Consider the following 15,590-nt stretch of genomic DNA (forward strand, 5'->3'; position numbering starts at 1 on the left):
ATATATTTCTGCTTTTCAGGAGCAGGGAATGTTCAGGCTTGGGAGCACCCCAAATAGCCTGACTGGATGAAACTTTTTCTCTGCCGGAAGGACATGAGAAGCACATCTCTCTCGTAAAGAGAGCCTGCTGTGACTGAGCCACAACATGGTCATTCCCCACCTTCTTGGGGTCAGATTGGAGGTTATCACTTCCTGGTTCCAGGGTTTTGCCAAATGGCTGGTACTCCAGCAGTCACCTAATCTGGGTCATCAAAGACTGCAGTTGCTCAAACTGTGCTCATGTGCCACCTCAAAATGCAGTACCATATATTTGGATTTTCTCAAACTACTTCTTAAAAGGAAGATTTGGGAGTCTGGTGGTGGAGGGCATGCAGGAGAGACAGTGAGTGTAAGCATGCTAATGAACATAGGTACAGCATGTGCATTACCAGTTACTACCATACAGTGGTGTATTTGCCAGGACAAAGAAATACGCTGGATGTCTGCCAGGGCACAAGAGTCAGTTCAGTGCAGCTGTCTGGGGCAAGTGCTGTTTTAGTGCATGGCTGTAAGGAAATGCAGCAGTACCCACTAGGGAAATCTTCAGATACTCCCACACCTCAGATCCCAAGTAGAGTCACAGAGGAAAGATGTGATGACCTTCTGAGGAGTAACATCCAAGTTAGTTTTATCTGCACTTTATCAGAGACAGGAGATGTAGAACATAGACATATGCAAATAAAATAACATTCTCATCTCAGTTGAGAGGTTCAACTACACGATCCCACCACAAATCTGCAGCCAGCCGTGCTTTCTTAAAATACTCTGTGTAGGTTAAAATACTGTGTCTTTTTCACCAGTCTTTCCTCAGATTATTACTCTCAGTCCTTCCAATTTCCCATCTCTCTAGTGTAGGATATAAAGGGAGTTATCTGTCGTGAATGATTGCAGTGTCCTGGGTTGGAGCGGCAGATTAATCAAACATGTTGGAGCAAAACCACCTGCTAAGCGGAGAGTGGCTGATGTGCAGTGCCATAGCTTGCTCTTTCTGTAGTGGTGATAGAAGTCCTGCATTACAAGGTGGTGCTAAGGTTTTTCTCTGCTGAAGCCTGGCTTCTCTGAAGGGTTGAAGATGTGAGTTCCTCATTGAAAGCACTTTCCAAGATTCTTTGCAGTGATTGCTGTACCTTGGCCCTGAAGTCCCGTCCCACAAAAACATAAAGCAGGGGGTTGATGCAGCTGTTGGCATATGCAAGTGCTGTAGAGAGGTGATCCCACAGGATCAGTGACTCCCTCAGTCCTGTTCCAAGACTAGGGACAATGAAGAGAATCCCAACTACATGGTATGGAGCCCAACAGATAAAGAATGCAGCTACCACGAACACAATTGTTCGCAGCATCCTGTTGTGTGGCTTGTGAAACTGATTTGCATGTGTTCTGAAAACAATGAGGGCGTAGCAAACTCCCATTATGCCAAAGGGGAGCACAAAGCCAAAGACAGCCCTAGTGATGTTTATTACCAGTGAGACAAGGGGTACAGAATAATTACTTTCATTGGTATTTCCCCACAAGTCACTACCATCATAGGTTAAGGGTGAGTATTCTTCCCATAACTCATTTATAGACACATTTACAGATGCATTTACAGAATCATCTATGTAATCATAAACTCCGAAATTGTACCCACACTCCGTTTTGCCATCGTAAGTGCTTGTCTCACGGTAGTAGAAGACAGGGCAGCAGAAAATGAAGGCCAGAATCCAAATGCCACTGCATACCAGAGATGCAAACTTCACTGTCCGGTGGTTCTGACACCAGACAGGTTTCATCACCAGGAGGCATCGGTCAATGCTGATGGCCACGAGTATGAAGACACTAGCAAACATGGTGAAGATTATGACTGATGGAATGACTTTGCAGAGAAACCAGCCATAGGGCCAGTGTTCATGGAGGGCCAGGTGGACAATGAAAAATGGCAAGGACATGCAGCACATGAAGTCAGCCACAGCAAGATTTAGGAACCAGACAGTGTTCACAGACCTTTTCATTTTCAGACCAGCTACCCAGATCACCAACACATTGCCTGGGATACCTGTGATGAAAACGATGATGAAGATAGTAATGGAGACAATTGATTCCGATGCATAGTACACAGCAGCCTCTTCCTGTGAACTGCTGTTGCTCAGGTGTTGAGGCATTCTGCAGCTATAAAACAGAAAGCAAATTAGTAACAATTCACATCTTCCTCCCGACGTTCTTCTCTTAACCTTTACTGAAGCATCCCTGGGTCAGGTGAGAGTCTAGTGCTGTCAGGGTATAAAGGCATTGGTCTATACAAGTTTGTGCTAAAGGCTTACTAATCTAACCATTTTACACCTTTGTCATTCTCGTGGTGGCTAAATTATGTAAGCCCCACTATTCAAATAGGGGGTTCTTATGTTCTTCTATCTCTGTCATCCCCTTTGATTTCTGTCTGGTTCTTTTTAGTCTCCAAAGTGGAGCTGTCTATTCACATGGCCATGCTGTCCCCAGGTGTGTTTCCCGATTGACTTCCTTCTTCAGAAAGGCAAATCAGCATTTTTTAGTTCCTGTTCCTTTTAAAGTGAGTGATTTCTTCTGGCATAACTGGTGGAATACATTCAAGAAAGAAATGTCTGTCCTTATGAAATAACTGTGCTTCATTTTCTGGACATTACAAATAGACAGGACAAAACTGTGTTGGCTAAGGGGTATTTTAGGGAAGTGTCAGTGACCACTTCCTTTTCCTTTGCTTGTGTTCTAAGCTGTTTGCTGGTTCCTTGGAAAGATCATCTTGATGAGGAGAAAAGCAAGACATTAATGGTTTAACATTCTATGAAAGACAAGAAATTAATGTCTAAGAAGAACAGACAGGTATTTGGTTGCAGAAATAAAAACGAAAATACAGAGTAATAGCAGTGATGTTCTTGAGCCGTTTTAGGTATGAAGTGTCTTATTGCAAGACAATGAAGCTGACCTACAGCACACTTAAGTGACATTTTTAAACCATGACAGCAGTAATTGCTCAATTGTTCTTGGACTTAGATATTAGCAAATTTAGAAAGCGAAAGAAAACCAGCAAAGCCAAGACAGAACTGAGAAACAGAGCCTGATAGTCATCCTTTAGGCATTAATAGAATTGTCTATAAAATTCCTGTTAACTAAACCTTTGCTGAATTGATGAAGGCAGCTGTGTTGCTGAAAGGTCCCTAAAATGTTACCAAAATGCAAGGAAACTGCACAGGGAAGAGATGAATACAGCGTGCAGAAGCAACAGAGACTACATGAATAAGACAACTGACCCTCTTATAACCTCTATTATGCCAATACTTAAATACCAGTCAGAGATTAATATGCAGGACTAAATATGAATATTATTGAAAAAAACAAATTCAAATTGTCAATCTCTTTCTTGCATAGCATGCAGTCTGAATGTGGAGTGATGCATAAGTATTAGAACTGCTTCAAGAAGAAGAAAATGAAATGCACGATTGTAACAAACATTGTGATTTATCAGTTTTGGTAATATCTGCTAAGAGGCTTTTAGGTAAGAATAACCTGCAAGGAAAGCTATGAAAAAAGTTACTGGCAGGCTTAACTTAAAGCTGAGGGCTTAATTTATAATTCTCCCCAGCTTGTTCCATTTCGTATGGTCTTGCTGATACATGTAGAAGCAACTTTTAGAGGGACAACGGGAGAACAGTGCTGCAAGAGCTGTTAGAAATCCTGAATCCTGCTGCCTCCCCATATAGCTACAGAAAATGGTATGAAGAGGATAGGAAAACAAGGAATGCTGTAAAGATAGTAACTCAAGTCCTACTCCAAAGTAAACTGAGGGATGAATCAATAAGAAGATACTGCCCACACTATGTTTTCAAGTGTGCTAAAAGGGCTGCACTGTGGTTTGAAAATGGAAGGGGGAACTGGAGGAGGGAGAGAGGTTTTTCAGGAGTGAAGAATAATAAATGGCAAGTAGAAGAGGAACGCAAAATTCTCCAGCTTATGGTACCTACCTGAGTGAAGCAGTTATTCCAGTGTGTCAGGGAGCAAGTACCATCAGTCCTGGCTCTGGAGTGACTGAAAAAACCCTCACATGACATTTTAGGAACTACATTTTTTTTCCTGCATACGCGTGTGTGTGCCAAGTGTGTTCTTTCACCCTGATAAAATGACTCATTTGAATGTCATTTGAAGATTTAGATATCATCTCCTCATAAAATAGTCAAATGACAGGAAGTTTCTCAAAATTGTCAAAATAAAATAGTGCTCTAAATAAAATATTAATAGAAAGCCCAAGAATAATAGGCAGAGACATATACTTTACTATAGTTTGTATAAGACAACTGAATGACATCTTGCCTGTTGGCACAGTGCTGACCTTTGCTTGAAGTAATTCATAATTCCAAACCCTACCGTGTCACCATCAAATGTCTGATCTGTTATTGTCTTTTAGCCACTTCTATGTCTTACCAGGTCAGCATGTTTACAATTTCTTCTTATCAATCCAGATCAGCTTCTGTCCCAGCTTGAGACAGTTTACTTCATCAAATACAGAACACTATACTCAGCAAACCATGAGTGGTCATCTCAAAAGGTTTTTAATCTGCCTTTTACTCTTCTGGGCATTCAAAATTTTTTTTTTAGAAAGGAACTTGACTGGAAAGAAGAAGTGGTTCACTGAAATGCTGATTTGCACAAAATGTGGCAAGAATAAAAATGGAAGACTTCCAGGACAAGGCATTTCTTATGTTTAACAAGGGGGTTCCCCCTCGTCCCTCACAATTTGGCAAATCAAGACTGCTAGGAGAAATGATAAAGCCCAGACATACAAGAATCAGCCTCAGTATTTTGGTTTTGGTCTGGAAAATGAACCATGACAGAGCAGAGTTCTGCTCCTGAGCGTGTCTGTGAAAGACACAGATGCTGCCTCCAACACAAACCCAGAAAAAGGAAGACAGGCCAGGGCTGAGCTGTACCCACAAAGAGAGACAGGCTGTCAGCAGCCTGCCAGGAAAATTCCTCAAGCTTCATCTTGTTTGCAGTTGCCATCCTTCCGGCAGGACTCCTCGGGCCCAGACAGGCAGTGCTGATAGGAGGTTACTCCTATGGCCAGGGGACACACAGCCTGGTCACCACCATGGGACCTGCTGGTCAAGCCCTACTTTGCAGGAAGGTCCTTCACCAGTTCTAGCCTCCAGGTTAAAACTTCTCTAAGCTTTGATGTTAACCTCAAATCACCACATTGTGATGGCTCTCCCTGTTTGCTTCACAGCAAGCAGACTGAGTTAGCTGAGAAAGACTCTAATTTACAGAATCACAGATTAGTTGAAGTTGGAAGACTGTCTGGAGACTGTCTAGCCCAACCCCACTGCTCAAAACAGGGTAATCTAGAGAAGATTGAACATGACTGTGTCCAGTTATGTCTGGGTATCTCCACAGAAAGAAATACCACAAACTCTCCAGGGCAACCTGTTCCAATGTTGAACCACCTTCACGGTAAAAAAGTGATTTTTTTAGTTCAGATGGAACTTTCTGTGTTTCAGTGCATCCCCCTGGCCTCTTGTCCTGTCACCAGGCTCCACTGAGAAGAGTCTGTCTCAATCTCCATTAACTCAATCTCCCATCAGACAGATAAAAATACCCCTTAAGCCTTCCTTCTTCTCCCCAGGTTGGATGGCGCTCTGAGCAACCTGGTCTAGCGATGGGGTGGGAGAGCCTTGCTCATTGCAGGGAGGTTGGAACTAGATGATCTTTGATGTCCTTTCCACTCCAAACCATCCTATAATTGTCTTCTCCAGGCCCAGCAGTTCCAGCTCTCCCAGCCTCTCCTTGCGAAACAGCTGTATCAGTCCCTTAATTACCTTAGTGGCTCTCCACAAGTTTCACTCCAGCATGTCCATGTCACACTGCTAGTGGGGAGCCCAGAACTGGACCCAGCACTCTAGATTTGGCCTCACCAGCGCTGAGTAGAGGGGCAGGATCACCTCCCTTGACCTGCTGGCAACACTCCTCCTAAGCCAGCCCTGGCAGCTATCAGCATTCTTTTTTACAAGGAACACATTGCTGGCTTATATTGAACTTTTTGTCCACCAGGACCACAACATCATCATTTTCTGCAAAGCTGCTTTTCAAGTCCTCAGCCGCCAGCATCTATTAGTGCACAGGGTTGTTCCTCCCCAGGACTCTTCTCCTTGAACTTCATGAGGTTCCTGTCTGCCCAGTTCTCCAGGATGTCCACATTCCTCTAAATGGTAGCACATTGTGGTGGTTTTGCTTAGCCCAGAACATCAGCAAGCTATCTTTAGCATCTAAGAGGAATTTAAACCCTTCAAAAGCTGAAGAAGTATCAGAAGGGTTGGGAGAAAACGCACCCCCGTGTTCATGTGTTGGTTTTGCTTAGCCCAGTTTTTGCTAGTGGGTGGGGGGTGGCACAAGCATGGCTCCTGTGTGTCCTGTGTGAAGGTTCTGGAAGTTTTTCACCATGTCCAGCAGAGCCAATCTCTGTCATAGGTGCCTGGCATTTGGCCAGGGTCAAGCCACGACACACAGACACCTGGTGTATCAGCCACACTGCTACCAGCTCCGTATCATCTGCAAACTTGTTGAGGGTGCACGTTAGTTCATCATCCAGGTCATAAAGAGTTAGTACTGAAACCAGTGTCAGCTGCAGCCAGACACCACCAGTGACTGGTCTCCAGATGGATTTAGTTCTTCTGACTGCCACCCTCTGAGCCCAGCAGTTCAGTCACTACTCCACCCACCTCACTGTCCACTTATCTGGCCCATATTCCATCAGCTTGTCTATGAGGATGTTCATACTGAAGTTTATATTGACGTCTCAGCTCAACTGGCCAGCACAAGTTGGCTAAAGCTGTAATGCAAGTTGCCATGTGTATTGCCATTCCATGTTTGTTACTACAAAACTCCACCAGTCTGTCAGCTACTAAACAGTTACATCCATTTGCAATTCTAAAACCATCATCGGTGGATTTACAAAAGCCTCCTCCCTGCAAGAGTAAGCAGGTTGTCTCCAAAACACTTTGGCAAGAACTGAGAATTTCTCTTGTATTTCATATTTTGTCTACTTCTGCAGTTCTCAAAAGCTTTGCAGCCCCTCTCCAATCTTCCATTTGTTTCTCTGCAGAGGACTGTCTAGCTAACTATGATCTTTCATGGAGTAGAAGTTCCATCCAAGATTTCTACTGTTCCTTGGGTTTTGTTCATTGAAGATTTGTGTGTGGGAAGAATATGGATCCTTCATTGCTTTAATAGTCTGATTTTTAATATGTTCTGCTTCAAGATTTTTTCCAGGTCACTGCTGAATCCTTAAAAAAAAGAAAAAAAAAAAAAAAAGTTAAACTTCAGCTGTCATTGGCAGTGCTTTGTATTTATTTGGTCCAGAGATGCTTGTTTGAACCAGCAGAAGAATGTTATGTTTTCTGCTGGTTAAGTCTCAATGGAATTGAAAGGGAGATGTATTCCTGGTCCCGGTGCTGCCTGTGAGTCTTTCCTCACATGCCTCTATAATAGCTGGCCCTTTGCCACTCCCTCATCCAAGATGCTCTCCTTCTAGAGGGACTGTAGGAGGACTGTGGCACGCTGAATGACAGTACTGTAAAGAGGTAGGTGAAATTTAACACTGCTAATTGTGAATCACTGAGCTAGGAAAAGCAACCTCAGCTATGCACATGGAAGGGTGTACTCCTGGTAAGTTATTAGTGCTCAATGAGAAAACCTAGCAGTCACTGCAGGAAGTTCTAATGAAAAATTATGTCAACAAGCAGCTCTATCCAAAAGGTAAATATAAGTTGCTTCTTGAATTCTGGATACTGGGCCTCCATCTTAAAAAGTTATAGAACAAGAAAAAATAGAGAGAAGCATGACTAGACAGTCATGGCTAGGAATGGCTCTGTCTGCATTGTCTAATGCTATTCCCTACTGGGGAAAAAAAAAAAAAGAAAGAAAGAAAATAGTAATTCCTCAAACTTAGTGATGTTTCATTGGGTTTTTTTGGTTTTTTTTTTTTTTTTTGCATTAACACCTCCAGGGATGGCAACTGCACCACCCCACAAGGCAGCCCGTTCCAATGCTTGACATGCAATGCTCAGACGCAGCTCTATGTAATTCTGAAACCTTTTTTTATACCTTTTCTTCCACTTTTCTGGACAAACATTTGGTACTTTAGGAGACTCAGCCACGGGATGCTGCACAGCAGGCAACTTGAACACCAGTCTCCACTGAGAAGCCACCATTAAAAGAATGGTTTAAATGCAGCTAGCCTTATCATTATCGATAAATAAACTAGTATCTACACCCTTACTTAGTCCACATTTTGGGGGAAGACCCACTCCTGAAACTAAGCTTTGCACAGCTGGCATTCCATCACTTCCAGCAGCAAAACCTGTCGGCATTTCTGCCACATTCCCCTTTTGGTTTGCTCTTTCACCACAAAGCCACCTGATCCCAGCAGCACGGAAAGAACACTGTCGGGTTTAACTCAAGCGCCCAGGTTTGCCGCAGGGCAGCAGCCGAGCAGCTCGCTCCCGTGTGAGGGCACAGCCTCCCCCGCCCCAAACAAACATGGCCGCGCCAGCCCCGCCGCGGCACCTGCCAGGCTCCAAGATGGCGCCGGCCCCGCTGCTGTGTCAGAGGCGGCTCCAAGATGGCGCCCTCCCGCCCCCGCGCCCCGCTGCCAGGATCCAAGATGGCTCCCTCCGCTTCACCGACGTGGCTCGCGTCTCGCCCGGCCGCGCCGGCGCCCCCAGGCGGTGTGTGCCCTCATCAAAGATGGCGGTGGGCAGCGCCGCTGGTCACTAGGCTCCCGCCGCTCGCTCCTCGCCGGGCTTCGCGGCCGACATGGCGGCGGCCGAGCTGGAGTACGAGTCCGTTCTGTGCGTGAAGCCCGATGTCAACGTCTACCGCATCCCGCCGCGCACCTCCAACCGCGGGTACAGGTGAGGGAGCGTGCGGCGCCCGCGATCGTCCCGGCGCGCCCGGCCTGGCTCAGCCGCTGCCCGCAGGGCCGGCAGGGCCGGCAGCGCAGCCGGGGCTGTGCCGTGCCGTGCCCGGGCCTCGGCCCTTGGGAAAGCCGTGTCCTGTGGCCGCGAGCAGCTCCGGCCCATGCCCTGAGCCCCTGCAGCCGAGCTCTGGGGGAGCCGCTGGCTGGAGGTGTTTGTTGTGGGCAGGTGGTCAGCGCCTGGAAGCAGAGGAGCCTCCGCTCCTGCTGTGGAGGAGCAGGGGCTGCTCTGTTAGTCAGGGGCAGGAGTGAGGGCGCAACTTGCTCTTCCAGGCAGAGCTGACGTCTGCTCCCGGTTTGCTGGGTTCCCTGGCGTGTGACGCTGATGTGGGATAACGGCACGTTGGATTTGGCCTGGCGGCTCTTGCAGTGGCGGGGAGGAAGGCAGGAGGAATTCGGGGTGATTTTTAAGGAGAAGCTGCAGGACCAGCTGTTAGAAATGCCTTCTCTGGTCAGCCAAAAGCAGCAGAGTGTGACTTCGTGAGCTGTGCCCACAGACCTGCTGGAGAAGGGGGGTTGTGTACTCCCTGAACCTGACAGACTGTAGGTGGATGTTGTGCCTGGCTAGGGATGTTTGTTTCCAGTTGTAAAATCATGTAGGTTTTACAGCACCAAGCCTGCCAGAGTTCATAAAGTGTTTGGACAATGCTCTCAGGTACATGATGTCATCCTTGGGGTGTCCTGTGCAGGGCCAGGAGTTGGACACAATGATCCTTGCAGGTCCCTTTCAACTCAGAATATTCTGCGATTCTGTAGGTTGTGGGTTTTTTTCTCTTTCCTTTTTTTTTTCTTTTTCCTTCACAAGAGTCTGTGGCAAAGAGTGTGATGGGCAAGTCAAAATGTCTGTGTGTGTGTTTTATGTGGTATAGGTTAGCTGCCTCTAGGTTCAGAAGTACTCAGTGTTATTTTACAACAATAGGATAGAATAATGGAGTGGCTTTCCAGCATGTTGCTCATTAATTTTTGGGGTCTTCCCAATGCTCACAGTCACTTATTAGTTGCTGGTGGATTTCCTGTTCAGGTGAGTCTCTGGGCTTCTGTCTCCCTTCTTTTGCAAGCTTCTGAAAGTGAGGAGTTGATGTTCTCTGGACTGTGTCCTTTCCCTTTCCCCAGAGAGGCCAGTCAGAGTGGTGTGTCAATTCACAGCAACAGGAGAGGAGCTGAGAGCCCTTGTCTTGTTTAGGGAGGGAAGGAGAATGAGGCAGCTGCAGGTGTTGAGGGTTTGGGAGCAGACATTTCTGCTGAGATGGCTGGGCAGAATTTGAGAAGTTGATTATAGTCAGTGATCAGCTGCTCTTCTTTTCAGGGCGTCTGACTGGAAACTGGACAATCCAGACTGGACAGGGAGGCTTCGTGTCACCTCCAAAGGCAAAACTGCATACATAAAACTGGAGGATAAGGTTTCAGGTAATGGAAAGGCTGTGCCTTGGCAAGGCTGTGACTGTGATTGCTGCCCATGAGCCTGTGTTTCTAAGCTTGCCCAGAGCTGTGCTTGGCAGTCCTGACCACTCTTTAGCACGGTGTTGCTCTCATTAACACCTGATTCTTTGCCTGCAGGAGAACTTTTTGCCCAGGCTCCTATAGATCAGTACCCTGGCATTGCAGTGGAGACCGTGGCAGATTCCAGCCGCTACTTTGTCATTCGAATTCAGGATGGGACTGGTGAGTTGAGGGACAATGTATGTGCCCAAGTGCTAGGGGTGGAGGAGACTTAGCCTGGTGGAGCTGGGAGTGTGCCAGGAGGATGGAAATGGTGTTGGGAGTGCTGAAAAGACCAGGCAGTGTTCCTGGTGGAGGTCTGAGGTCCAGGAAAACAGAGGAGGTTCTCTGCATTGCATGAAGTCAGGGGCTGGGCTGGGAAGGAGCATTTGGTTTCCAAGTATGCCCTGTGGGAAGAAGGGTGCGTCCTGAAGGCTAGGGACAGTTAACTGCTTTGAGCTACTCTATTCCAGCTACAGGTGTGTCAGAGGGCAGTAGCACAGAGTGGTTTAGGACAAGCAGAAGGATTTGTGGCCCATTTGCAGGGCACCTCTAGTGATTCCTTCTGTCTCCTTGTAGGACGAAGTGCTTTTATAGGCATTGGCTTCACGGATCGTGGTGATGCCTTTGACTTCAACGTCTCTTTGCAGGATCACTTCAAGTGAGTTTTGCTTTTCTAGAATGCTGCTTTTCCAGTGGCCCATAGAACATGGTGGGAGGTTGTGCATGTTCATTTAGCACAGGCTTCCTTGGGGGGTGGCTATGAAGCCCCACTCTGGCAAAGGACTCTTGAGTGTGCTGCCAGCTGTCATGCAAGCTGAGAGCCCCGCAGGGTCAGACCTGTGAGCCTTAAGTTTAGGTCCTGTGATGCTCCAGGTGCTGTGTTCAACAGCCTCATGAGTTTGGGGAGGTCCCAGCTTTGTGCTGTGCTACACCAGGAGTAGAGAGGTAGCTGGTTTGACAAGGCAAGATATTTTGGTGGGATGGGGAGAGAAACCACAGATTTTTCTGAAACATTGTTCCTTTTTGTCACAGGGTCTCATGTCTTCCTCTCTTCTTTTTAGGTGGGTGAAGCAGGAGACTGAAATCTCCAAGGAGTCCCAGGAAGCTGACACACGTCCCAAATTAGACTTAGGGTTTAAGGAAGGGCAGACCATCAAACTAAACATTGGGGTAAGCAGACCAGTTTACCCTGCTTCTTTCTCTGGATATGCCAATGGAGACTCTTCTTTACATTTCCTTTTTTCTTTTAATGCAGAACATGACGTCAAAGAAAGGAGGAGCAGCCAAGCCCCGTGTGTCTGGATCAGGGGGCCTAAGCCTGCTGCCACCCCCGCCGGGAGGCAAAATTGCAGTCCCTCCTATACCTCCCCCTTCTTCCACAGCCATTGCCAACCATGTCACACCACCACCTGTGCAGAAGTCCAGTAATGCAAGCAATGCAGGTAATCCTTAGCACAGAGCCAACAGTCTTGTCAGACACTGGCAGGAGCTGCTTCAGCAAACCTGTGTTCAACTTAGTGCCAGCAGTGTCCTCTGAGACATAGTGTATCTCAAGGGTTTTGTTCTCTTTGGCAGCTCCAATGTTCCCAGTGCAAGAAAGATGTGGACCTGTTATACTGGGTCCAGAGGAGGGCCATGGAAATGGTCAGAAGGCTGGAACATCTCTCCTGTGTAGAAAGGCTGAGAGGGCTGGGGTTGTTTAGCCTGGAGAGGACAAGACTCTGAGGAGACCTTTCAATATATAAAGGGAGCTTGTCAAAAAAGGTGGAGAAAGACTTTTTACCAGGGCCTGTAGTGACAGGGCAAGGGGTAAAGGCTTAAACTGAAAGAGAGTAGATTTAGAGTGGATATAAAGAAGAAACTATTTACCATGGGGATGGTGAAACTCTGGAACAGGTTGCCCAGAGAAGCTGTGGATACCCCTTCATTGGAAGTGTTCAAGAGCAGATTGGACGGGGCTTTGAACAACCTGATTTAGTGAAAGATGTCCCTGCTTATGGCATGGCAATGGGATTAGATGATCTTGAAGGACCCTTCCAACTTAAATCATCCTGTGATTCTGTAACAAAGAGGTTGCTGCTGTCTTCTGGATGCTGTGCTAAAAGTGTGATCATGCAGAGGTGTCTGTGGAGAGCTGATGATACCCTTGTGAAGGCAGAGACTTCAGCAGTGCTGTCCACAGGTTTGAGTGAGAAGAAACCACAAGCATCTGAGTAGGGCTCATGTGGTCCCAGTGCATAGCTTGTACTGTTTGGCAGCTGTTATGAATGCTGAGCTTGGGTTGAGTCTGAGTCTTATGTCTGCTGGGAGAGGTAATAAGTGACAAATCAGTCAGGTGGTGTGTTAATGGGAGACTGAATAGTTCTTGAAGACAATGGACCCTTGCAGTGTCATTTGGAGTCTCCATGCACATTCAGCAAAAGGAGATGCTGTTATAACAAACCCCTGAAAAAGTCTAACTTCTGGGCGGAAAGGTGACATCTTTGACATCCCTTCAAAGATTTTCTGCCCCTGCATACAGGAGTTTGTTTAAGGTGACATTTAAAATGCCTGTGGGGTTTTCTGGATTAGCCTGATGGGGTTTTTTTTCCCCTCTCTCTTTTCTGCCTTAGATATTCTATTAGACTTAGATGCTCCTGCAGCTGCATCCAAGGCACCAGTATCAGCTACCACAGACCTCTGGGGAGACTTCAGCACTGCATCCAGGTAAACTGTGATGAATGGAACACGAGAAGGGTAGTGTCCTGATGGGTGTGGGAAGAACCATAACTTAAGAAGTCTTATTGGATCTGCTCATTTGATTCTCCTTTTTTTATTTCAGTGCTGTTCCCAATCAGGCTCCTCAGCAGTCCAACTGGGTCCAGTTCTGAATGATCAAAGCAGTGGAATGGGACAAACTGATGACCTAGAGGCATCAAATGGGATCAGAGGGGGCACAAACCTCTCTAGTCTTCAATCAAATTGGGACAATCCTCCATTTTTAAGTCAGACCTTCACTTAAACTTACTGTTTATGATCCCACTGAACCTAAAGAGAACATACTGACTCCTCCCAAGATAGGCAAAGAGGAGAGAGGTAGTTTCATCTCCTCCATCCACTTGACCATTACATGGTACATCCTAGCTCTTTTCCCCTGTCTTTCCATACAAGGAAAGCAAGAATCTTGAAGAAAATGGGTACAGGGGGAGGCTGGGTAGGTGCCTCTGGGTTGCTTGTCCTTTAAATTTTCTCTGGCTAGGTTGTTGCTTTTTGTGGCTGCTTTCAGTAGTGCGTGCAGGCCCTGCAGCTTGCAGTGCTGAGGACAGCTGCATTTACCTACACCTGTTAAATGGAAACTCTAAAAGAGATAGGTCTTGGCTCAACACAAAACCCTCTTGGATTAATGACATCTGTGGTGAGGAGTGACCCTCCCCATGCACACAATACTCTTCCTGTCTTTGGTGCAATCCTTGGTAGTGCTGGATGTCCTCATGCTCCTGTGGGAGGAGTCATGCAAGTCCTTGAGTAGACCTGCTGCCCTTGCGCTGTAGTTCCAGGTGGACACCCTAGCTCCTGACTTGGCTTGCAGGTTCACTGGAGGAAGTTCAGTTCTCTCATTTTAACTCCTTTCTCCCTGTGCAAAGGCCTCACTGTCACTGAGCTGTTTTAACTGGAAATAGCTTTAAGAAGGAAAAAAAGAAAAAGCCTGTTTTTACAATTTGGTAGTTACTTGCACTAGATGACAACCAGGTGATTCCCACCACTCAGCATTTCATGTTCCTGCATCACTATCCTGAGCCCTGGCCTTGTGTTGTGACTTGGCACTGTGTTAAAAGTATTGCATATCCATGCCACAGTAAGGATTATGGTGGGACAATGGATTATTCTCTGGTGAAGGGACAGTCTCCTTCCCTTTTTCAAATCACTCATTTGAGCAACAGATGTATAGTAGGCTCAATCCTGAGAACTGTGGGAGCGAAATTCTCCCACCTGTGTTCCTTATTATGTCTTTTCTTCTGAGTCCATCTTTTAGGGATGTGGGCTGGTTATTTGAACTTGGATAATTTTTTTTTATTTTTACCATGTCCAAGCCCCCTCTATTCCCTGTGTGGTTAAGGGAGTTAAATAGAAGTAAAAGGCCATGACTCTAGTTTTTTCTTTGGGAGAGTTTCTTGAGGCCCTTCAATGTGGACACAAGTGTTGATTACTCTGGGCAAAACTCACAGGGCAGGCTTGAAACCTCACAGTGCTGAATTGCTTCCCTTCATGCTGGCTCAGAAGCCAAAACACTAGCTGGGACATGGTCTGAGTATCTCTTGGACAGCTGTACCCAGTTATGGGAACACTAGGGTTTTGGTGCTTTGCTGGAAGGCTTCTTCCTGTTTTGAACACTCAACACAGCAACACTTTTGTGTCTCTAGCACACCTTTGCAAGGAAATTTTTCCCTCTGGGCAAAAATTTTCTGGTGAGGCTTTTAAAAGAGTAGTTAGACATGCACCTTGTACTGGCAAAGGTCTTTTGTCATTTTTATCTTGCTACACTGAGGGCATTTTGAAGACAAAGTTTCACTTAGACCATCCCTCTGGGGAGCAACATTCTTGAAATAGCTCTAAAGCTGCTGCAGTTCCACTTGTGGAAGTGGGGACCAGACTGCTCTTGGATGTATTTTAAGTAGTCATTTTACCCTGATTTCCCTGGCTCTCTTGGTGTTTCCCCCTGCCAGCCCTCCCCTGCCTTCATAGTCACTCCTGCAGTCTCACTGTACTTCAGCTCCCTGCCTCCTGAACTTGTGGATGACTGTAGTCTGCAAGCGACATCACAGACTCCGCGGGGTTGGCATTTTGTTTCCTTTGTCTTCTTTTCATTTGCTCACATCCTTGTGAGGTCTTGTCATTTCAACTATGTATCAATTCCCCAACCAAGAAAGTTCATGGCACCAATTAACAACTAACTAGGAGCCTCTTCTGTATTGTCTTAGTTAGTATTCTGGAGATAATATATTATGTATTTGAAAAGCTGAAGAAGCAAAAATGAAAGATATATGTATATAAAGCATAAGATGTATTGGTGCAAATGGTAATTAAACAAGTAATACTGGGGAAAAGAATGTCATGA

General features: G+C 46.2%; 2 protein-coding genes across 4 annotated transcripts; one reads left to right on the forward strand and one right to left on the reverse strand.

Moving 5' to 3' along the window:
* Nucleotides 1-277: 277 nt before the first annotated feature.
* Nucleotides 278-8,857, reverse strand: C3AR1 (complement C3a receptor 1). 3 transcript variants are annotated; one of them, XM_085067301.1, is made up of 3 exons: nt 8,721-8,857; nt 4,011-7,322; nt 278-2,184 (listed from the first exon to the last, which is right to left on the reverse strand). In XM_085067301.1, the coding sequence occupies exon 3, from the start codon at nt 2,175-2,177 to the stop codon at nt 1,053-1,055; it is 1,125 nt and encodes a 374-aa protein (XP_084923427.1). In that variant the 5' UTR covers nt 2,178-2,184; nt 4,011-7,322; nt 8,721-8,857; the 3' UTR covers nt 278-1,052. The 3 variants fall into 3 exon arrangements, with proteins under 3 accessions (XP_084923427.1, XP_084923425.1, XP_084923428.1); XM_085067299.1 differs by lacking the exon at nt 8,721-8,857 and adding an exon at nt 8,318-8,465; XM_085067302.1 differs by lacking the exon at nt 8,721-8,857 and having other exon boundaries at nt 278-1,008; nt 1,046-2,184; nt 4,011-8,018.
* On the forward strand, nt 8,816-15,582 carry NECAP1 (NECAP endocytosis associated 1). Its single transcript, XM_085067306.1, has 8 exons — nt 8,816-8,951; nt 10,320-10,420; nt 10,571-10,675; nt 11,072-11,153; nt 11,557-11,665; nt 11,751-11,937; nt 13,108-13,201; nt 13,317-15,582. Exons 1-8 carry the CDS (start codon nt 8,854-8,856, stop codon nt 13,363-13,365), a joined length of 825 nt encoding a protein of 274 aa, XP_084923432.1. The 5' UTR covers nt 8,816-8,853; the 3' UTR covers nt 13,366-15,582.
* Nucleotides 15,583-15,590: the final 8 nt, after the last annotated feature.

Source organism: Lichenostomus cassidix, chromosome 1, assembly GCF_008360975.1.
Source record: "Lichenostomus cassidix isolate B80296 chromosome 1, HeHo_3.0, whole genome shotgun sequence".
Taxonomy (NCBI): Eukaryota; Metazoa; Chordata; class Aves; order Passeriformes; family Meliphagidae; genus Lichenostomus; species Lichenostomus cassidix.